The sequence below is a fragment of the Carettochelys insculpta genome, chromosome 1, assembly GCF_033958435.1.
Source record: "Carettochelys insculpta isolate YL-2023 chromosome 1, ASM3395843v1, whole genome shotgun sequence".
Classification (NCBI taxonomy): Eukaryota; Metazoa; Chordata; order Testudines; family Carettochelyidae; genus Carettochelys; species Carettochelys insculpta.
The window spans coordinates 351257118-351277244 of NC_134137.1; the positions used below are offsets into that span (position 1 = coordinate 351257118).

General features: G+C 42.1%; 1 protein-coding gene across 2 annotated transcripts in view; it reads right to left on the reverse strand.

Annotated features, from left to right (window-relative positions):
- SLC2A13 (solute carrier family 2 member 13) overlaps positions 1-20127 on the reverse strand; it is a 387637-nt gene that overhangs the window by 281876 nt on the left and 85634 nt on the right. For both annotated transcript variants that reach the window (XM_075016269.1, XM_075016277.1), the window contains exon 2: positions 10300-10459. In XM_075016269.1, the coding sequence (XP_074872370.1) occupies positions 10300-10459 (160 nt within the window). The remainder of the gene's footprint in view (positions 1-10299; positions 10460-20127) is intronic.

A 20127-nucleotide genomic window follows, 5' to 3' on the forward strand; every position in this document is an offset into this window, starting at 1 on the left:
AATACTAAAGCAACACAGGCAGCAAATAAAGTCACAAACACGTGACAATACTGAAAATAGGAATGGAAGTCAAACATCAGATTGTTAGTTAAGGATACTTTAAATGAATGTTTTGAATCCATTCGATTCACTGAAACAGAGATCTGTAAAAACACACAAAAGTTCTCCTGGTTTGAAATTTCCTCCTTGTGTGTTACCAACTCAAAGACATCATCTACACTATCCCAAATCTTCGAAATGGCCATGCAAATGGACATTTCGAAGATTACTAATGAGGTGCTGAAATACATATTCAGCTCCTCATTAGGATACCAGCGGCCACGGCACTTCGAAATTGCCACGGCTGCACGGCTCGTCCACATGGGGCTCCTTTTTGAAAGGACCCCAGGAACTTTGAAATCCCCTTATTCAGCAGATAGGAATGGCCATTTGCATGGCCATTTAGGAGATTTGGGCTAGTGTAGACACGGCCAAAAAGTAGAAGCACCAGAGCACATTAACTCGCGGCTTCAGAGTAGACAGATCCATGGTTCAAAGAGTTCCCAATAAGGTCTTGATAGCATGCAATACCTACCACTGCACCTACTGTTTACTATTTCTGACTGTGCTCACTGACTCATAAGGACCTGAACTATACTGGATAGCAAAAATCTGATATTAATGCCAATACCCTCCTCCTCCCCGCAGCTCAAGAGAGAGTCCTGTCTCCTGTCTTTCTCCCAGGAGCTGGCAACCCAGCAAGAGCTGCTGTACTGAGACAGAGAGGCTACGTCTACACTTGCCTTCTTCTTTGAAGGGTGCACGGTAATCAGGCTGATGGGAGATTATTAATGATGTGCTGCGATGCCTACGTAGCACTTCATTAGCCTAATTCTGCCTTGCAGCTACTGCAGCCCAGATAGAGAGAGTCAAACCACCCCAAACAAATTCCCATCCCCACTTCATCACAGAGACACCAGCACTCACCTCTCTCCATGCAGTCTGCTTTCCCCAGCCCCAGCCCAGCCAGGACAGAGGGGTGTAGTCTCCCACCTCTCAGAACTGCAGGCACTGACTGCTGAATCTCAGCTGGGACAGGAGTCAGGAGCATGCCACAAATGAATTCCCCAGCCCTTCTTCACCCACCCCAGCATGCTATTTCCCTCACCCACCCCATGCAGTTTGCTGCTCCTCCTTCCAGCCCAGCCTAGAGTTCTGGGTTTCTCAGAGGCATGCTCAGCCAAACCCAGCTGCCATATATGGAGATATACATATGTCATAGAACTGGAAGGGCCCTTGAGAGATCATTGAGTCCTGTCTCCTGCCCTCTTGGCAGGACCAAGCACCATACCTGACAGATTTGGTTTTTTTAAATTTGTTTGCCCCAGACCCCTAAATGGCCTCCTCAAAGACTGAACTCACAACCAGGGGTTTAAAAGAGCAATGCTCAAACCACATATCTATAATCATACTAGTCTCCCTTCTCCCAGCCAGGAGAAACTCCCTTCCCCTCTGACTCTCCCCACCCTCCACCAACCACTAATTCATTCCTTCCCTCCTCCTTATGTCCCCTCCCTAGCAGCTGGGAGAGGCCTGGTCCTTGCGCCCCAGCAGGCAGCTGCTGCAGCTGAGGGAGAAGTGCATCTCCCCAGCCAGGTAGCTCTGAGTGGGGCTCATTCTGTGGGAACCTTGGTGGATGTTTCTTTTTACTATGGATTACAGTGTGATTCCAAGAGCTATAGTATTTAATAGCCAAAAAAGAGGGGGAATATTTTACACATATGAATATATTTTACACACAATAACTAAAAGAATGTCATTAGGATTGCAAAGCTAAGCATTTAACATTTAGGAAATGTCAAAATTAACATGGCTGATGAAAACTTAACTCTGACCCCTACGCACAAGTATTGTCATAAAGAAATGATCACAAACTGAATTTTCCAAAGAACCCCTGCCTCATTCAGCGCACAGCATAGCTCATGAGGCACGGATCAATCATGGCTGTGTACTGAAGGAAGCTGTTGTCACTAGCACGCCTACTTAACTTGCTGCAGAAATGAGAAGGTGTGTATAGAACAGGGCAAGAATTGCAGGGAAAGAAAAGATGGTTTCTTGATTATAGCAGCCGAATTTCTCTTTTAAAAAATGGGAGCCTATTTCTGCCACAGATTTGCCATGTGATGGTAGCTAAGTCACCTAAAGGAACTCTTCACAGGTTGTCATTAACTGTATGTTCTTCATTTTTTGGCTGCTCAACTTAAGGCTCTGGAGTGTAATCTGCATTAACAAGTCAAAAAGTGCTGTGCTTTGAATATGTAAAGTATTATGTAATTCTATTTAGTCTGAAAAATAAGGCCTGGAGGTCACAAACTTGAGCACTCAAAATAAGTGGACACTTTTAACCTTCACCTTTCTGTGCCTCAGCTCCCCATCTGTAAAATGGGGATAATAAATATCTCCTCCTCTCAGAAGTGTGTTGAGAAGACAAATGTGTTAATAATTGTGAAACACTAGAACAATAAGTACCATAGAAGAGATCATGAGACAAGTAACAGTTCTATCCATAGGGCTGAGTTTGTATAGTGTGCATGGTGTTGCTCTCTGACTAGTAAGAAGAAAACAGAACACTGAATAGGTACCTACTAAATGAGCACTGCTACCCTCTGAACAGTATAAAGCATGGATCGTGTGGATTACATCATTAAAGATTACTCACACAGCACATAAGGACACCTAATTAAGATTGGATAATGTATTTTTCTCTTGCTTCATTCTGAGAAATGGCTGCATCTTTATTCCTGAAGAAAAATATCTGCCCAAGGCAGACACCTTGCATGGAAATTTCAGTCCAAATGGCTAATTTTGTCAAAATTATAAGCAGCTGAAAAGAGAACTTTTCAAAGAGAAGTTTTGGGAAGGCTTAATAAAAGGTACTGTTTAGCCTGCCTATAAAATGACTGCTCTAAAGGTATAACCTATCCCTCTTCTATAACTAGATACAATGCAACATTGCACTCTTAAAATATAATCCAATATTGTAGCAATGATCATTATTTCATGCTCAGATACAACTGTGATCAATCAAGAACTTAGAAATAAATGCTTTATATCAGTAAAAGGCCTTTTTGTTCCTTTACACACTAGAGATTAGGTGAAGGGAAAGGTTCCCTTTACTCACATTTGAAACTTGTATTAAAGTGACAATTAGTGAAGTTCCATGGTGATATGTTTAAAAAGTTACAAAATACAGATACAAACATACTAGATATCAGTTCTTCTGAAGATTCAGTGCATTTCTGTTCCCCAAGAGAAGTTCCTGATACTCTCCCCAACTTAAATAAAAATAAGATTTTAAACATGGGAATGATCTTTTAATGAGTAGTCAATTTTAATTATCCTGCACTAACACATTTATAAATCATCTTTTAAAAAGAAAGCCAAAGTTATAATTCATTAACTGAGAATTTAGTACATTTTGTTTGCAAACATCATTTCTATTTTAATCTCCTCTTTTGAAATATACAGCCTCGTAGGAAGGACACTCACTCAAAGCTCAACAGACTAAAGCTAAAAAAGACAAACTCAAAATCCAGAAAATGTAACAAAAGATACTAGCTAACAGTCTCATCCCACAGTTTAAATAGAATTCTGCCCTCAAGTACAAATGACATCCAATTCTCAATTGCTCCAACAAGACTGTTAGGCATACATTCACATGTAATCTTTAAAGTGGCGCATTTATTTGAAGATTTCTTTTTTTAAGGAATCAGCATTTACTTTAATATATTTTAAATACAAGAGGCAGCAAGCTGGCTTTATTATAGTAGAGCTGTAGCACCACTAAGGTTAAGGCTGTGCCATGACCTTTGTTTAAAGGTGTTCTAAGTCTCATAAAATTGACAAGCTTAGTCTTAAATGACTATGCCTCATGAGGGTGCCTGGTAAAGTTGGTAGCCTGAAAGTAGAATAATTATCATAGAATTATAGAACCCTGGGACTGGAAGAGAGCTCAAGAATCCAGCCCCCTGCCCTCATGGCAAGACCAAGTACTGTCTAACACATCCCTGATAGACATCTATCTAACTTGTTCTTAAATATCTCCAGCGATGGAGATTCCACAACCTCCCTTGGCAATTTATTCCACTGTTTGACCACCCTGACAGTTAGGAACTTTTTCCTAATGTCCAACCTAAACCTCCCTTGCTGCCGTTTAAGTCCATTGCCTCTTGTTCTATCCTCAGAGGTCAAAAAGAACAAGTTTTCTCCCTCCTCCTTATGACACGCTTTTAAAGACCTAAAAACCGCTATCATGTCCCTCCTCAATCTTCTCTTTTCCAAACTAAACAAGCCCATTTCTTTCAGCCTTTCTTCATAGGTCACATTCTCTAGACCTTTAATCATTCTTGTTGCTTTTTTCTGGACCCTCTCTAATTTCTCCACATCTTTCTTGAACTGCAGTGCCCAGAACTGGACACAATACTCCAGCTGAGGCCTAACCAGTGCAGAGTAGAGCGGAAGAATGACTTCTCGTGTCTTGTTCACAACACACCTGTTAATGCATCCCAGAATCATGTTTGCTTTTTTTGCAACAGCATTACACTGTTGACTCATACGTAGCTTTTGGTCCACTATAACCTCTAGATCCCTTTCTGCTGTAGTCATTCCTAGACAGTCTCTCCCCATTCTGTATGTGTGAAACTGATTGTTCCTTCCCAAGTGGAGCACTTTGCATTTGTCCTTATTAAACTTCATTCTGTTTACCTCAGACCATTTCTCCAATTTATCCAGATCATTTTGAATTATGACCCTATCCTCCAAAACAGTTGCAACCCCTCCCAGCTTGGTATCACCTGCAAACATAATAAGCTTACTTTCTATGCCAATCTCTAAATCGTTGATGAAGACATTGAACAGAACCAGTCCTAAAACAGACCCCTGCGGAACCCCACTTGTTATACTTTTTCCAGCAGGATTGAGAACCATTAAGAACTACTCTCTGAGTATGGATATCCAGCCAGTTATGCACCCACCTTATAGTAGCCTCATCTAAGTTGTATTTGCTTAGTTTTCTGATAAGAATATCATGCGAGACTGTACCAAATGCTTTACTAAAGTCTAGGTATACCACACCTACCGCTTCTCCCCTATCCATAAGGCTTGTTATCCTATCAAAGAAAGCTATCAGATTAGTTTGACATGATTTGTTCTTTACAAATCCATGCTGGCTGTTCCCTATCACCTTACCACCTTCCAAGTGCTTGAAGATGATTTCTTTAATTACCTGCTCCATTATCTTTCCTGGCACTGAAGTTAAGCTGACTGGCCTGTAGTTTCCTGCGTTATTCTTATTCCCCTTTTTATAGATGGGCACGATATTTGCCCTTTTCCAGTCTTCTGGAATCTCTCCTGTCTCCCATGATTTTCCAAAGATGATAGCTAATGGCTCAGATACCTCCTCTATCAGCTCCTTGCATATTCTAGGATGCATTTCATCAGGCCCTGGTGACTTGCAGACATCTAATTTTTCTAAGTGATTTTTAACTTGCTCTTTTTTTATTTCAACTTCTAACTCCACCCCTTTCCCACTAGCATTCACTATGTTAGGCAAATCTTTATCAGACTTCTCAGTGAAGACTGAAACAAAGAAGTCATTAAGCATCTCTGCCATTTCCAAGTTCCCTGTTACTGTTTCTTCCTCCTCACTGAGCAATGGCCCTACCCTGTCCCTGGTCTTCCTCTTGTTTCTAATGTATTGATAAAAAGCCTTCTTGTTTCCCTTTATGCCTGTAGCTCCTTTGAGCTCATTTAGTGCCTTAGCCTTTCTAATCTTACTCCTGCATTCTTGTGTTGGTTGCCTATATTCAACCTTTGTAATTTGTCCTTGTTTCCATTTTTATATGATTCCCTTTTTATTTTGAGATCATGCAAGATCTCCTGGTTAAGCCAAGGTGGCTTTTTGCCATATTTTCTATCTTTCCTATGCAGCGGGATAGCTTGCTTTTGGGCCCTTAATAATGTCCCTTTGAAAAACTGCCAACTCTCCTCAGCTGTTTTTCCCCTCAGTTTTGCTTCCCGTGGGACCTTACCAACCAACTCTCTGAGTTTACCAAAATCTGCACTCCTGAAATCCATTATCTCTATTTTGTTGTTTTCCCTTCCTCTTTAGAAATGTGAACTCTATGATTTCATGATCACTTTCACCCAAGCTGCCTTCCACTTTCAAATTCTCTACCAATTTCTCCCTATTTGTTAAAATCAAATCTAGAACAGCTTCCCCCCAGTAGCTTTTTCAACCTTTTGGAATAAAAAATTGTTTCCAATGCAATCCAAGAACTTACTGGATAGTCTGTGCCCTGCTGTATTAGTTTCCCAACATATATCTAGATAGTTGAAGTCCCTCATCACCACCAAATCCTGGGCCCTGCATTACTTTGTTAGTTGTTTAAATAAGGTCTCATCCACCTCTTCCATGTGGGTAAGCTGGCCAGTAGTAGATTCCTAGCAGGACATCACCTTTGTTTCTTCCCCTCTTAGTCTAACCCAGAGACTCTCAACACGTCCATCTCCTACGTCCATCTCCACCTCAGTCCAAGCGTGTACATTTTTAATATATAAGGCAACACCTCCCCACTTTCTTCCCTGTCTATCCTTCCTAAGCAGGCTGTACGCTTCAATACCAACATACCAATCATATGTATTATCCCACCAAGTTTCCATGATGCCAACGTCATAGTTATATTTACTTATTAGCACTTCCAGTTCTTCCTGCTTATTACCCATACTTCTTGCATTTGTATGTAAGCATCTAAGACATTGATTTGATCTTGCCTCCTTGTTTCGCCCTGACCCTCTTTTCACTCTGACATTGTTGTCCGTGCTGCCTCCCACTTCTGACCCATCTCCCAGGTTTCCATGTTCTTCACTTACCTGTGGGCTTTGCTCCCCTGTCCCTGTCGAACCTAGTTTAAAGCCCTCCTCACTAGGTTAGCCAGTCTGTGTCCAAAAATAGTTTTTCCCCTCCTCGAAAGGTGAACGCCATCCCTGCCCAGCAGTCCTTCCTGGAATAGCATCCTGTGGTTGAGGAAGCCAAAGCCTTCCTGGCGACAACATCTTCAAAGCCAGGCATTCACCCCTAGGATGCACCTGTCTCTGCCTGGGCCCCTACCACTGACAGGCAGGTTTGAGGAGAATACCACCTGCGCCCCAAACTCCCTCACCCGTGCCCCCAGAGCCCTGAAGTCACTCACCCTGCTCAGTGTCACAGCTCACAGTATCATTCATGCCCACATGGATGAGAAGCATGGAATAGTAGTCAGAGGGCCGGATAATCCTCCACAACGCCTCCAAACATCTCAGATACGGGCCTCCAGAAGGCAACATACCTCCCAAGATGAAATGTCAGGGCAACAGATTGGTGTCTCCGTTCCCCTCAGAAGAGAGTCCCCAACCACCACTACTCTATGTTTCCTCCTTGCAGTGGTGGTGGCAGACTTCCCAGCTTTGGGGGTACGAGGCTTCTCCTCTGCTGTACGGGATGATTCTCTGTCTCCTGTATCAAGTACATCATAACGGTTTCCTAGTACCACGGTGGGAGGGTTCTGAGCAGGGGTGGAACACTGCCTACTGCCAGAAGTAACAAGCTGCCAGTGTCCACCCTGATCTATCTCCTCCTCCACCAGTGGTTTATCAGCTGTCCTGTGTACTGGGATAGTTACTTCAGCTGTCTCCACATGAATACTACCCAGGAACTGCTCATGGAGTTGGATACTCCTCAACCTGGCTACCTCCTCCTGTACCTCTCCCACCTGCTGTCTGAAAGAGTCCACCAGCAGGCACCTTTCACACTGGATGGTCCCCCCAGCCTGGATATCAGTGAGTGGGAATTGCAAGCCACAGTCCCCACAAAGCCACACCAGGATCTGGGTAGAGGCATCCATGGTCAGGCAGTCTGTCTGGCTACAGGCACAGGTGGAGGAGACAGTAGTAGTGTTGGCACAGGTGTTGCGGGTCTTCCTAACCATCGTAGGCCTCCCTCTGTCAAACTCCCTCTTAAAGTGCCCTGTCTGCAGCTCCCTGTCCGCTTTGCTCCCCTGGTCGCCCTTGCATCTCTGGCTTTTAAAGCCTGCTGGCTTGGGTCAGGCCCTCCCCGCTGTGAGTCACACAGGGGAAGGCTGTTCAAGGCAATCAAGGGAACAAAGGTCAGGCACGCAGTCCCAACTGCCACAGAAGCTGAAGCTGAAACTGAAACTCACCCTCCTGAAATCAAAATGGCAGTTCAAATTCAAACAGTTAAGCCCACTCACTCATTGGAGACAGAGGATCCAAAAAAGCAGCTTTTTTTTAAATTAAATTAAATTCTTGGAGGCAGTTCACCCTCCCCAGCCGCAGAATTGGAGAGCAATCTATTGATGTGAAGCAGGTCAAAAAATGACTTGTTTTACTCAAGGCAGTGCATGGCACCTATAAAATATTCATGGGGCCCAAACTAATGAGTATTTAAGACAATTTACATTTCTCTACATTGTGCATGGATTAATAAAGAAAATGGCTATAGGGATTCCACTCCCATCATTATATGACATAGCAGGAACTGAAACCCTACGGCATATAGCTTTAAATTTGACTCTTGTAAGTGCTCTGAAATAAAATTATGAGTTGTCTCATATGAAATTTGGCATGCCTCTTAGGGGTTTCATGCAGCATTTATTAGCAGCATTTAGGGTCATTTGATGGAGAGGTTCATAAGTTATAACCGCCGCCTGAAAAAGCCCCCACCTAAGAGTTTCAAATGGAATGGCTGGAGATTACTATAATTTCTGAGTCGTGGGTGACAATTTTATTTTGGGGGACACTGTAATCAAAATATTGGGGGGAGCAGAGTGTTTAGATACACTGATGTTTCTAGTGAGAGAAGGATATTGGGCATGGCAGTAGGCAGATACAAACAAATAGCTCTGCTTTATAAACATGAACTATGGTACTTATCAACAAATTTAGATTTATTTTGATTATCTGTCTAGCTCAGCAGTCTCCAAACTTTTCACATCGTGCTTCGTTTTACTCATCTCCACCCCCACCCCCCCAGGAATTTAGTCAGGAGCTGGGGCTCCTCGTGTTGTCCCACAATTTGACATTCCTGTGTGTACCTCAGAACTTGACCGTGCCACAGTCAGCTATTTTATATGTTCAGACACTGGCAGCTAAAGACCAAACATCACATAACTAGGCATAATCTTAAGTCTTTGTGAGACAAAGTCAGATAGCTGTATGGCTGTAGTTTGGTAATAGGAATGAGAAGATGGGAAAGAAAGTTACAGAGGAAAATGAATGAGTAGTGTCCTTGATTTTAGGAGGCCCTGACATATTGTTCTTATGCCTAGAAAAACTGACAATGTTTTGAGAGGAGTCATTTACTGAAATTAGGAGAATTAGTGACCCAGCAGAGGTTATTATGCTGACCTACTAGGAATTACTACTATAGGTTAAGTATTTTGTTAGAGTTAGTTATTAAAGATTATGTAAAAGTAAAGGCTTCAGAGCAATCCAAGGGAGCTTTTCTTCAGGAAAGGTGCTGACACCTAAACTCCCCATCAGCTGGATGGAAAGAAGGTCCCTAGAAGTCTGTCTGGTGATCACTCAAAGCCATGTCATCCTGTGCTAATGCAGGTTGAGCCTCTCTAGTCCAGCACCCTGGGGACCTGACCAATGCCGGATGCGACAATTTGCCAGACTACAGGAGACCAACATTGTCTAGCACATTACCAACACTTCCACTGCTTACTGGGCTCTTAGAAGACATTTAAGGGGTAAATTAGAGCTAAATAACAGCACAGAACACTAAGAACCAAGACTGCAGGGCTGGAAACAAACTTTATGGGACCACCGGGATCTTGGCCACACCCATGATAAGTGGGCGTCCAGCTAACTAGAATTATGCTGGATTACAGATGCTGCCAAGGAGAGAGATCTGGATTAGAGATGTTCAACCTGTATATCAGTAATGTCCCAAATCAATTGCTTTCACCTGTGTGTGGTATTAATAGCTAATAAACTGTAGTATTAAATAAGAGCACACTTATTTGTACTGATCTTTAATCAGACAGAACTACTGTATTCCAACTGATATATTCTTGACATTGCCTGGAGTGAAACTTAACTTAGAACTATTTTGTGTTCTGAAAGCCCCAGGTAACAACAGGGGTGCACAAACAGGAGTCTGGGTGTAAGATGCATCTCCCACAATTTGGAGACCACGGATCTAATTCCTTCCCAAGTCATGACAACCCAATTTTCATTTTAAATGTAAGATTTACAAACCTCCATCCATCCTTTGCGAGGTAGCTGAAGGCTCCATCAACAACACTTGCAAAGAACTGCCCTCCTGTGATGAAGAGGGTATTAATGGTAACTAATCTGCCTCTTAAGTGGGGTGGAGCGACCTCTGCGATGTATACCGGTACTGTCATAGAAGCCACACCTACAAGAAAAGTGTGGAATTAAACTTACAAAACTGTACACTATATTCGTTTTAGTCACGAAACATCAAAGTACAGTATATAATAAATCAGACAAGAAACAGTAAGTGCTAGCTCTCTGACTTCCAACCTCAGAAAACAAACAACAGCACTTTTGTTATGCTGCTAATGAGATCTAGAGAATGGTTATCTGAGGCAGATGGACACAGGCACTGGGAAGTAATAATAATTACTGTGTTTTTGTGAATATTGACAGATTCACAATATGGAAAATAATTTAAAAAATGAGTTTCATATAATGAAATAAATCACAGATTTTTTTTTATCAAACATCTTCTAAGCCGAACTAAAGATAACAAAAATATGAGCAAATATATATTCACACACACACACACACTCTCTCTCCCAGGTTCAGTTCAAGGGAAAACAAGCTGGTAGTGTACCACACAAAACTGAGTTCTAATTAAATAGAGTCAGACATTTATAATCTACACAGATACATGACAATCATTAGCAATGTAGTAAAAGCTTCGATTAACAAATAAGGGCCTGATGCTGTACCATCACAACTCTCCTTGGCTTTAAAGGAAACTGTAATTGTTCTCTGCCTCATGAAAAAATCAGCCCCATGCTCACATATGGGTATTGAATTTCATTTACATTTAGCAGAATTTAACATTTACTGTACGACAGTGTTCCCTCTAATTTTTTCCATCCATGGGTGGAAATGGTTTTCTTTTGTGCACCAAGGCATGTGTACATGTGCACCACCAAAGGAAACACATGTTGCCCCACTATGAGTGGCTTTGGGGCATTCTGCTAATTGTCTGGGCCAGAGTTTCCCAACTTTATTTAGCCATGGAACCCTTTCAACTCAAAAGACTTTTGCTGAACTCCACTCCCAGCTTCTACCCCCGCCCTCAGCCCTCAAACACTGCCCCCATCTTCAGGCTTTATCCACCTCAGGCCTCAAATCTGCCCCCCCATCCCTGAATCTCCCTCACCCCTTCTTGCAAACCCACCCCTTCAGCCCCAGGATTAACCCATCTGTGGCACTGGCTGGGGAGCCTCTGGTGGGCAACCACATGTGCCCAGCAGAAGGAAGGCTGGCATGGAAGCGTTCCACTGGCAGGGGTTAGCCGAGTTACACGCACCGGAGGGGTGTGGCCACTCAGCTAGCAAGGTGAGTGAGAGGCTCTCTGTGGCTCCCTGCCCTGCTGCCACCAAAATAATAGAAATATATTTAGTTGGTTTAACAGATGGCTCCCTCTCCCCACCCTGATGGCCATTAAACCAACTAAGTATAGTTCTACTGTTTCAGCGGCAGCAGGGAGCTGCAGAGGAGTCAGCTGTTGTAACGGAATTTTCTTGCATAACCCTTATTTTCATTTTGTCGAACCCTGGAGTTCTACAGAACACCATTTGGGAAACACTGGTCTGGGCAGCACCTGAAACCTCACCTGGGTGGATCGCCCAAGTGCTCAGCTTCCAGGGAACACTGCTGTATGACAGTTCTCTGAACTGTAGCTGTCTCATATGGGATAAAGAAAAAGACTTGTGAAGCTTGAAATAATTTAAAAGGAGCAATTCATACCACTGCATTGAAATATTGTATCAGAAATATAAAGTGTAATATTCTGGCTAACACATGGTTGTCTCTTGCTTTATCATAATGTGGCTAAAAGCTTCCATGAATTGATTCTATAAATTACAGAATGCTTCCAAACATATAATTTTGGAGCAAGAAAACAACATCATACTTTTTTAAAAGTTGAAAAATAGGAATTAAACAGAACGTCAGGGCATATCAACAGCAGATGACTGTATCTAACCAGAAAATCTGAACGTATTACACAAATGTGTGGTATAGTTTCCAGGGAACAAAAATATTTTCTGGCAGAGAGAAACAAGCTTCATTGATTTTCAGAAGGCATTTGACAGTATAAGTCAGAAAGTGACTTGGGCGTTGTTGGAGTCATATGGAGTGGATAGCAGACTGACACAGTTATTGAAGAACATCAGTGACAATGCAGAGGCAGTGATGAGAATGTGTGGAGCGTTGGGCAGTTGGTTTAGAATGAGTAGAGGTACAAAACAAGGAGATCCAATATTACAGAGTATCTTCATCAAGCACTTAGAGAAAGCAATGGACAACATCAAGGAACAGGCAGAAGGGATATTGGTGCACGGGATGAAAGTTAACATCTTGAGGTTCATGGATTATATGGTGATCATTGAGGAAGATGAAGAGAACCTAGTGAGACGGGTACAGGTGTTAAATGAGGCAGGGAAGTGGTACATGCTGATTACGAACGTGGATAAAACAAAGACAATGGTATCTGGAGATAAGGAAATATGATGAAAGATCAGTGCAGATGTGATTAACTAGAGAACGTAGAAAAGTTTATGCATCTGGGGAGCAATATGACGTATGATATAGATTGTAAGAAGGAAATAGCTCCTAGAATAGTGAAAGCAAGAGCAAGTTTGAAGACGATGGGTAAGATCTGCAAAAGCAAAGCGATTAGAAACGGAGGTGAGAGTCTTGAAAACGTGTGTTTTCAGCAGCATGTTGTACGGATGTGAGGCATAGGTAATAATGTAAGACCTGAAGAGAAGGGTATTGGCATTCAAGAGGAGTTGTTATAGAAAGATCCTGAGACTAGGATGGATGCAGAAGATCAACAATGAGGAATCATATAGGAAGATACAGCCAAAATAGAACCTACTGCAGAAAGTTATACAATGGAAGTTACTGCTATTCAGGCACATATGTAGAATGAATGATGAGTGAAAACTCAAGACCCTGGTATTGGCAAAATGTACAGTTCGAATAGGAGAGGCAGACCCCACAGAGACAGGGTAGACGATATAATAGATTAGTGCAGAGCTAGTCTACAGAAACTAAGCCACGTCACACTGGACAGGGAACGATGGAATGAAATAGTGAGGGAGGCATTGGACACCAATGAGCACTGAGCCCATGGTTGTTGATAATGATGGTGAAGAGAGAAACAAGCAGCTAACAGCTTTTGGTTATATATGGTTAATTAAATTTAAAGATAATTTTGGGACAGGGACAAGAAGAGGAGTTGGAGTTTATTTAAATGAAATGCACCATTCAGGTACAGAACAAACAGTGTCCAAAGGGGAAGCCCCATGCTAAATGTATGCCTGAGCCATTTGATGACGTTATAGCAATGCACTACCAATCATATCTATTAGTCTATAAGGCACCACAAGACTTCTTGTTGCTCTCGAAGCTACAGACAAACACGGCTACCTCTCTGATACGTACTACCTCTCATTAGCACAGATGGCACCTCATCACTAAAATGTAACAAAATTCCTGCAGCCATCGAAATTACTGTCTTTTCCTCCTCTTCCATCCTTTTGGCAGTGCTACAGGAACGCCCAAATTCTTTTTGTAAGTTAGCTATTATTTAAACCTTAATTATAAGAAGTTTCAGAACTCTCAGCTCAGCTTAAAAATAGAAAGTCTATACCGTCACATATGCCTGGCTCATGATAGATTGCAGAGCTGCTACCATCCCTAGAGGTTTTTAAGTCTCAGCTTGACAAGGTCCTGTCTATGATGACTTAGTTAGGGTTGGTCCTGCCTGAAGCAGGGGGCTGGACTGGATTACCTTCTAAGGTCCCTTCCAACCCTGTGATTCTATGATTCTACCACCAAGCAGGTCAGGCTGCTGTACCACCTATGGACAGATCACAAAGCTTCCTTCTCAGTTGAGAGACAGGCATACCAGGTCTGCTCATTAGTAGATCCCTTAATAAACTTCCAAATATAGCTGTTCTATGCTCAGATAAAGGTATTTTACAAATAGTGCCATCTAGTGACTAAACAGTATAATACAGATTAATATCCCACTATATTCCCCCTCTTAAAGTTTTACATGCTTACCATTTGCAATGTTTTAAAAAATGCACACTATTGTGCCATCTTTGGAGTTCAGTACATATCAATCTGTTAAGTAACTCTGGATCATACTGGTTATTGAAATATATGACCTGACTCTGTAAAAGCTTGGTCATCTGATTACATGGCAAAATACAGAACATGTAATGAGCTATTTGGGTGCTTTTATATTTCATGTAACTAATTTTGCACTGAGTGGTTGAAATATCTCTCTCAAATCTTTTTATTAGTATGGGTCACTCAGTGGGTAGCATTAAGAGAAGTACTGATGTGTTTCCAGTAATTTAACTGGCTGTAGATTGGGATGCCATGCTGATGGTCACAACCATTTACCCATCACAACAAAATATTTTTCCAGTCCACTGTATTAAAAAATTTGTATTCCTCACTCAAGCTTCAGAAGGCTTCCTGCAGGCATGTAAGACTAACTTCCATACTAAAGGTAATTTTGTGATCTTAGTGTAGTGAATCAGTCAAACAGCAGGATACTTGTGAATCATGTTGCTTTCCGGATTATGAGGTGTTACTTTTTCTGGAAAAGATGTTCAAATCAGATGTTCTAACCCCTTGCTCGGTATGTGTGCCTATAATGATAAGCTACAAGAGCCTCTTCAATATTAAGACATAGTTACACACCTCAAGTGCACTCTGAGGCATAAGAAAAAAGGAAATTAGCTTCAACACACCATTGCAAAATCTCTTGCTATTAAAGTGAGGTTAGTCAATGTAAAAGCTTTTACAACAAATAGAAGATTTTTCCTAAATCCATAGCATTAAACCCTTTAAAACTATGCAAAATAGTTTTTAGAGAAATAACAGAAGAAAGTAGTATACATCTTTTAAAATGTTTTTATTACTAATTTTAATATCCTGGACACACTGGTCTTTCTTCAGTCCAGGTGTCCTTTTTGTAGAGATCTGTGATCCAGCAGCCACTTCAGACTCTATTTCTGTAATGTAATTAAAACCAGGAGCTGGTCAATACCCCTGTTCTAGGCCTCAGTCCTGCAAAGGGTTTCTTGAGTTCAATACGATTCTCCAAGAATCCTTCCACTTGGATTTCATTGCAGGGTCTAAGACAGGGGAGTCCAATAGGTTTACCACTCACCACGTGTACCAAATCTCACACTACGCTGCGGTGAATACGGGGGTGGCCAACCTGAGGCTCTCAAGCTGCATGCAGCTCTTGGAGCCTTTAAACAAGACTCCTCCTGAGAGGCGCATGCAAAGAGTGCCATCCGCCACTTGCCCCACTGCTTGATGGGAGAAGCATGTGGTGGCAGCAGAGGCAGTGGCCCTGGATGCAGCTCCAGCAGCTATGGTGTGCTGTCTGCATTGAATTAGAATGTCTGGGTAGTGGCACTGGCGATGCCTGGCTCTAAAAAGCCTTGTATAATATGCGGTGAATATGGAAAGACAACAACCACAAGTGTGACAATCTTTGAATTCCTATTGGACACCGCTGGTCTAACCACTTGTTCTTACAGTGGAAGGTGTCTGTTAGACAACAAAAGGCTGCAGAAGAGCCAAGAGGATGAGATGCTGGCATTTAAAGCTTGCTACTTCTTCCCTTGTACCCAGTCCCCTTCGTTTTTTCCTTTCCATGGAGTTAATGGAATATCAACCAAGTTATATTGTTGACTCACTAGGTGGTGCTCTGTAAAATAACTTATCTGAACATACAATACTCATACCTGGCAATATATGAAAGGATCTTATAGTGAACAAAATGTATGTATCTCTGAGGCCAGGTCTACACTAGGGGAGAAAATCAATGTAAGATATGCAACTCCATCTATGTGAACTGTGCAGTTGGAGTCTATATACCTTACACTGACCTGCTGTGGTGGGGACAGTGCAGAAAATCAATAGGAGAAACTCTCCCATCAACTTTCCTTACTCCTCATGACTACGAATGGGGCCACCCCGAGCATTCAATTTAGTGGGGCCACTAAATGGGACCCCAAAAGATCAACCTCCAGAGAGTCGAGGCTCTGGTAAGTATAGACAAGCCCTGAGAAGGAAGCCATGACTACTCCGTATCTGGTACAGAATCCTGACTTGCTAGTAGTAGCATTCCTGCAAACTACCATGCACAAGGTTTCCATGAAATGGTGTCAAAGTAAATTTATGCCAGAAATAGAAGGAAAGCAGCAATAAAGGATGCAAACAGAAGAACAAGAAAGCAACTTCATCAATATGAAGTTGACAATCAGAACAACTTCATCAGTATGCCACTTAGTTCCCCAGAGAGCTTCCATGTTGATAAACCTTCACAATGGAGAGACTGGAAACAGTATTTTGCAAGATTTTGAATGGCTACAGACTCCCATAAAGAAATGGAAAATACTCAGATATTCTCCATAATTTATGCTATGGGAAAGCATGCAGCACATATCTTGAAATCTTTTGCCTTTACTGTATCATAGTTACAAAGATAACTATGAAAGGGTTCTGGTTATTTTTGATTCTTACTTTATACATCAGAGAAATGTGGTTTATTTAAGAGCATGCTGTTGCCAGAGAACTCAAGAGCCAAGAGAAAATATTCAATCTTTTGGAAGAGTTTTGTACGCATTGGCCAAAAACTGATTTTTGGGGAATGGACAAACGTCAGAGAGGTGCTAATTATAGGTCATGCAGACAGGAACCATTGCCAGCAACTAAAATTTAAGACAGATTTAACCCTAAACTCAGCAAGCCAAATAGCAAAGTAGACTGAACTTGTGAAAGAGCAGAACAAACCTGATAACATGAAAAGAAAGAAAATCATTTGGAATCTGTAAACGAACAGCATGAATTATAAAAGTAATTATCCCATAACCACAAAGGCCAAGAGGGGCAGATTCCAGGCAGTCCACAAAGCCTTCCACAATAAACGTATATGGCATAGAAAATGTCATAGATCAAGAGCAACAAGAAGACATGTGGCACCTTACAGACTAACACATATTTTGGAGCATAAGCTTTCGAGGGCAAAGACCCACTTCATCATCTGTGTCCAACAGAAGGTGAAATATGTAATAAATGTAGAAATATGGAGGTTTTGCAGCTGTTACCTGTCTCATTTTAGTTCAGCAAGCCATGATTACAGATAATCAACAGCCATTAATTCTTGTATCTATCACTTGATGACTGAACCTGCCTGGAGAGTTAAACTAAATATTCATAGAAAGACTATTTACTTTAGAATTTAAGCAGAAGCAGATTTGATTGTCATTTTAGAAGGGACTTACAAATCAACTTCAACTCCACCAAAAGCCGAGTAAGTCTGTAGGCGTTCTGAAATGCCTGGGGCAGTTTGCCACAGAAACAACTTACACAGAGAAAGCTCTCCACTAATTTGCTAGGATAACAAGCCTTGTGGATAAAGGGAAAGCAGTGGATGCGGTATACCTAGTGTTCAATAAAGTATTTGATACAGTATCAAATGACCTTATCTATAAACTAGGGAAATGTAATCTAGATGGAGCTACTATCACGTGACTACCTGGTTGGATAATTGCTCAAAGAGTAGTTATTAATGGTTCACAGACATGCTGGAAGGGAATGACCAGTTGGGTGCAGGGGTCAGTTTTGGGGCCAGGTCTGTTCAATATCTTCATAAATTATTTAGATAATGACACACAGAGTGCATTTATCAAATCTGCAGATGATACTAAACTGGGAGGCATTGCAAGTGCTTTGGAGGACAGGTCAAAATTCAAAATGATCTGGACAAACTGGAGAAGTGATCTGTGCTGATTAGGTCTCAGATAAGGTTACCATATTCACACTTTCAAAAAAGAGGCCACTCCTAGGCAGCAGGGGCGGGGGGGGGGGAGGGTAGAAGTGAGGGTTGTCACATGAGCCCCCTACAGGTTGGCAGCACTGCAAAGAAGGGCATTGCATCATGTAACCATCTAGCCTTGCAGCAGTGGCCCCTCCAGTGACACTGTTTAAACCCCACCCCCACCCCATTAGGGTTGCCATTCACCTGCTGTTGTCATGAGTTTTGGCCCTGCAGTTTGTGTTTCACTGCTCTGTATCCAGGTTCACTATACTTGAGTGGTGCTACATGCTCATTCAGTACAGGAGACCTGCTTCTTCACTGAATAGTAAGAGAGAGGTAGCCCGTGTTAGTCGGTACTTGGTTGTAGTTTTCAGTCTCGGGCAGTAAGGTCAGAACAGATGTGACTGTATCTAAGGGCTTGACTGTAAATGATGGATCGTGTGCTGTGAGCTGGATGGAAGCTGGAGGCACGTAGTAAGTGTAAGAATCAATGGGTTTCCAGTAGAGGATGGTGTCAATGTGGCCATCAGTGATTTGTACTGTGGTATACAGGGAATGTATTTCTCCGGTGAGGTAGTCAAAGCTGAGCTTGATGGTAGGATGCAGGTTTTTAAAATCTCTGTGGAATTCTTCCAGAGTCTCTTTACTGTGGGTCCAAATGATAAAGATGCCATCGATGTAGCATAAGTAGAGGACGGGTAACAGGACTAGAGCTAAGGAATTGTTGTTCTAAGTCGGCCATAAAAATGTTAGTGTACTGTGGGGCCATGCAGGTGCCCATAGCAGTGCTAGAGACTGAAAACTACCAGACCTCTACCAAGTATGTATGAACCTGAACTACCTACTGGGAGAAGTGAAAAAACAAATTGACAGGGCCAGACGAATACCCAGAAACCAGCTACTTCAAGATAGGCCTAAGAAGATCAACAACAGAACTCCACTTGTCATCACCTATAGCCCCCAACTCGAACCCCTGCAATGCATCATTAAAAATCTACAACCTATTCTGAATCAGGAAACTACACTCCAGAAGGCTCTAGCTGACAGGCTTGCCCTTTCCTATCAACAGCCTCCTAACCTGAGAAAGATTTTAACCAGCAATCACAGACTACACCACAGTAATACGAATCCTGGAACTTCTCCCCGCAACAAACTCCGCTGCCAACTTTGTCCACATATTTATTCTGGGCATACCATCACGGGACCTAATCATGTTAGTTACAAGATCAAAGGCACATTCTTGTGCACTTTCAGCACCGTTATATATGTTATTATGTGCCGACGATGCCCTGCCACCATATACATTGGACCGTCTCGGCAAAACCTTCGCCAAAGAATACATGGACACAGAGCAGACAGCAAGAAACAATACACACAAGCCTGTTACTGAACACTTCAGTGGAGTGGGCCATTCTGTTAAAGACCTGAGAATTTATGTCCTGTAACACAGAGAATTTAACAACAGATTAGAGCGAAAGATTTGTGAGTTAGAGTACATATTCAAATTCAACACATTAACACGTGGTATGAACAGAGACATCAACTACCTCATTACAAGGACTGCTTCCCTTCCTTTGATACTCGTAATTATCTCAGACAGGACAATTAACATCCCCTCGCTTCTCACTCGCTTCCTTCTATCCTATTTGATTTGTCAGTTTTTATTTCAATTTTTTTTTCTTTTTGGTCCTCTGTACTATATATGTTAGTCTGTATTTGAAATGAAATTGATCTGAAGAAGTGGGTCTGTCCCACGACACTGAGAGCTCATCACCGAATAATCATTTTGTTAGTCTTTAAAGTGATACATTTCTGCTTCTTTGTTCTCCTTCATTAACAGTGGAGTTTGGGGTGAAAAGGGTTCTCCTGCTGCATCCTAGCTCCATCTTTCTTGGGAGTGATGATTCACTGTCCAATCTCACTCTCTGGATCCTGCGTTCTACTCCCATTCCCTAAGGTCA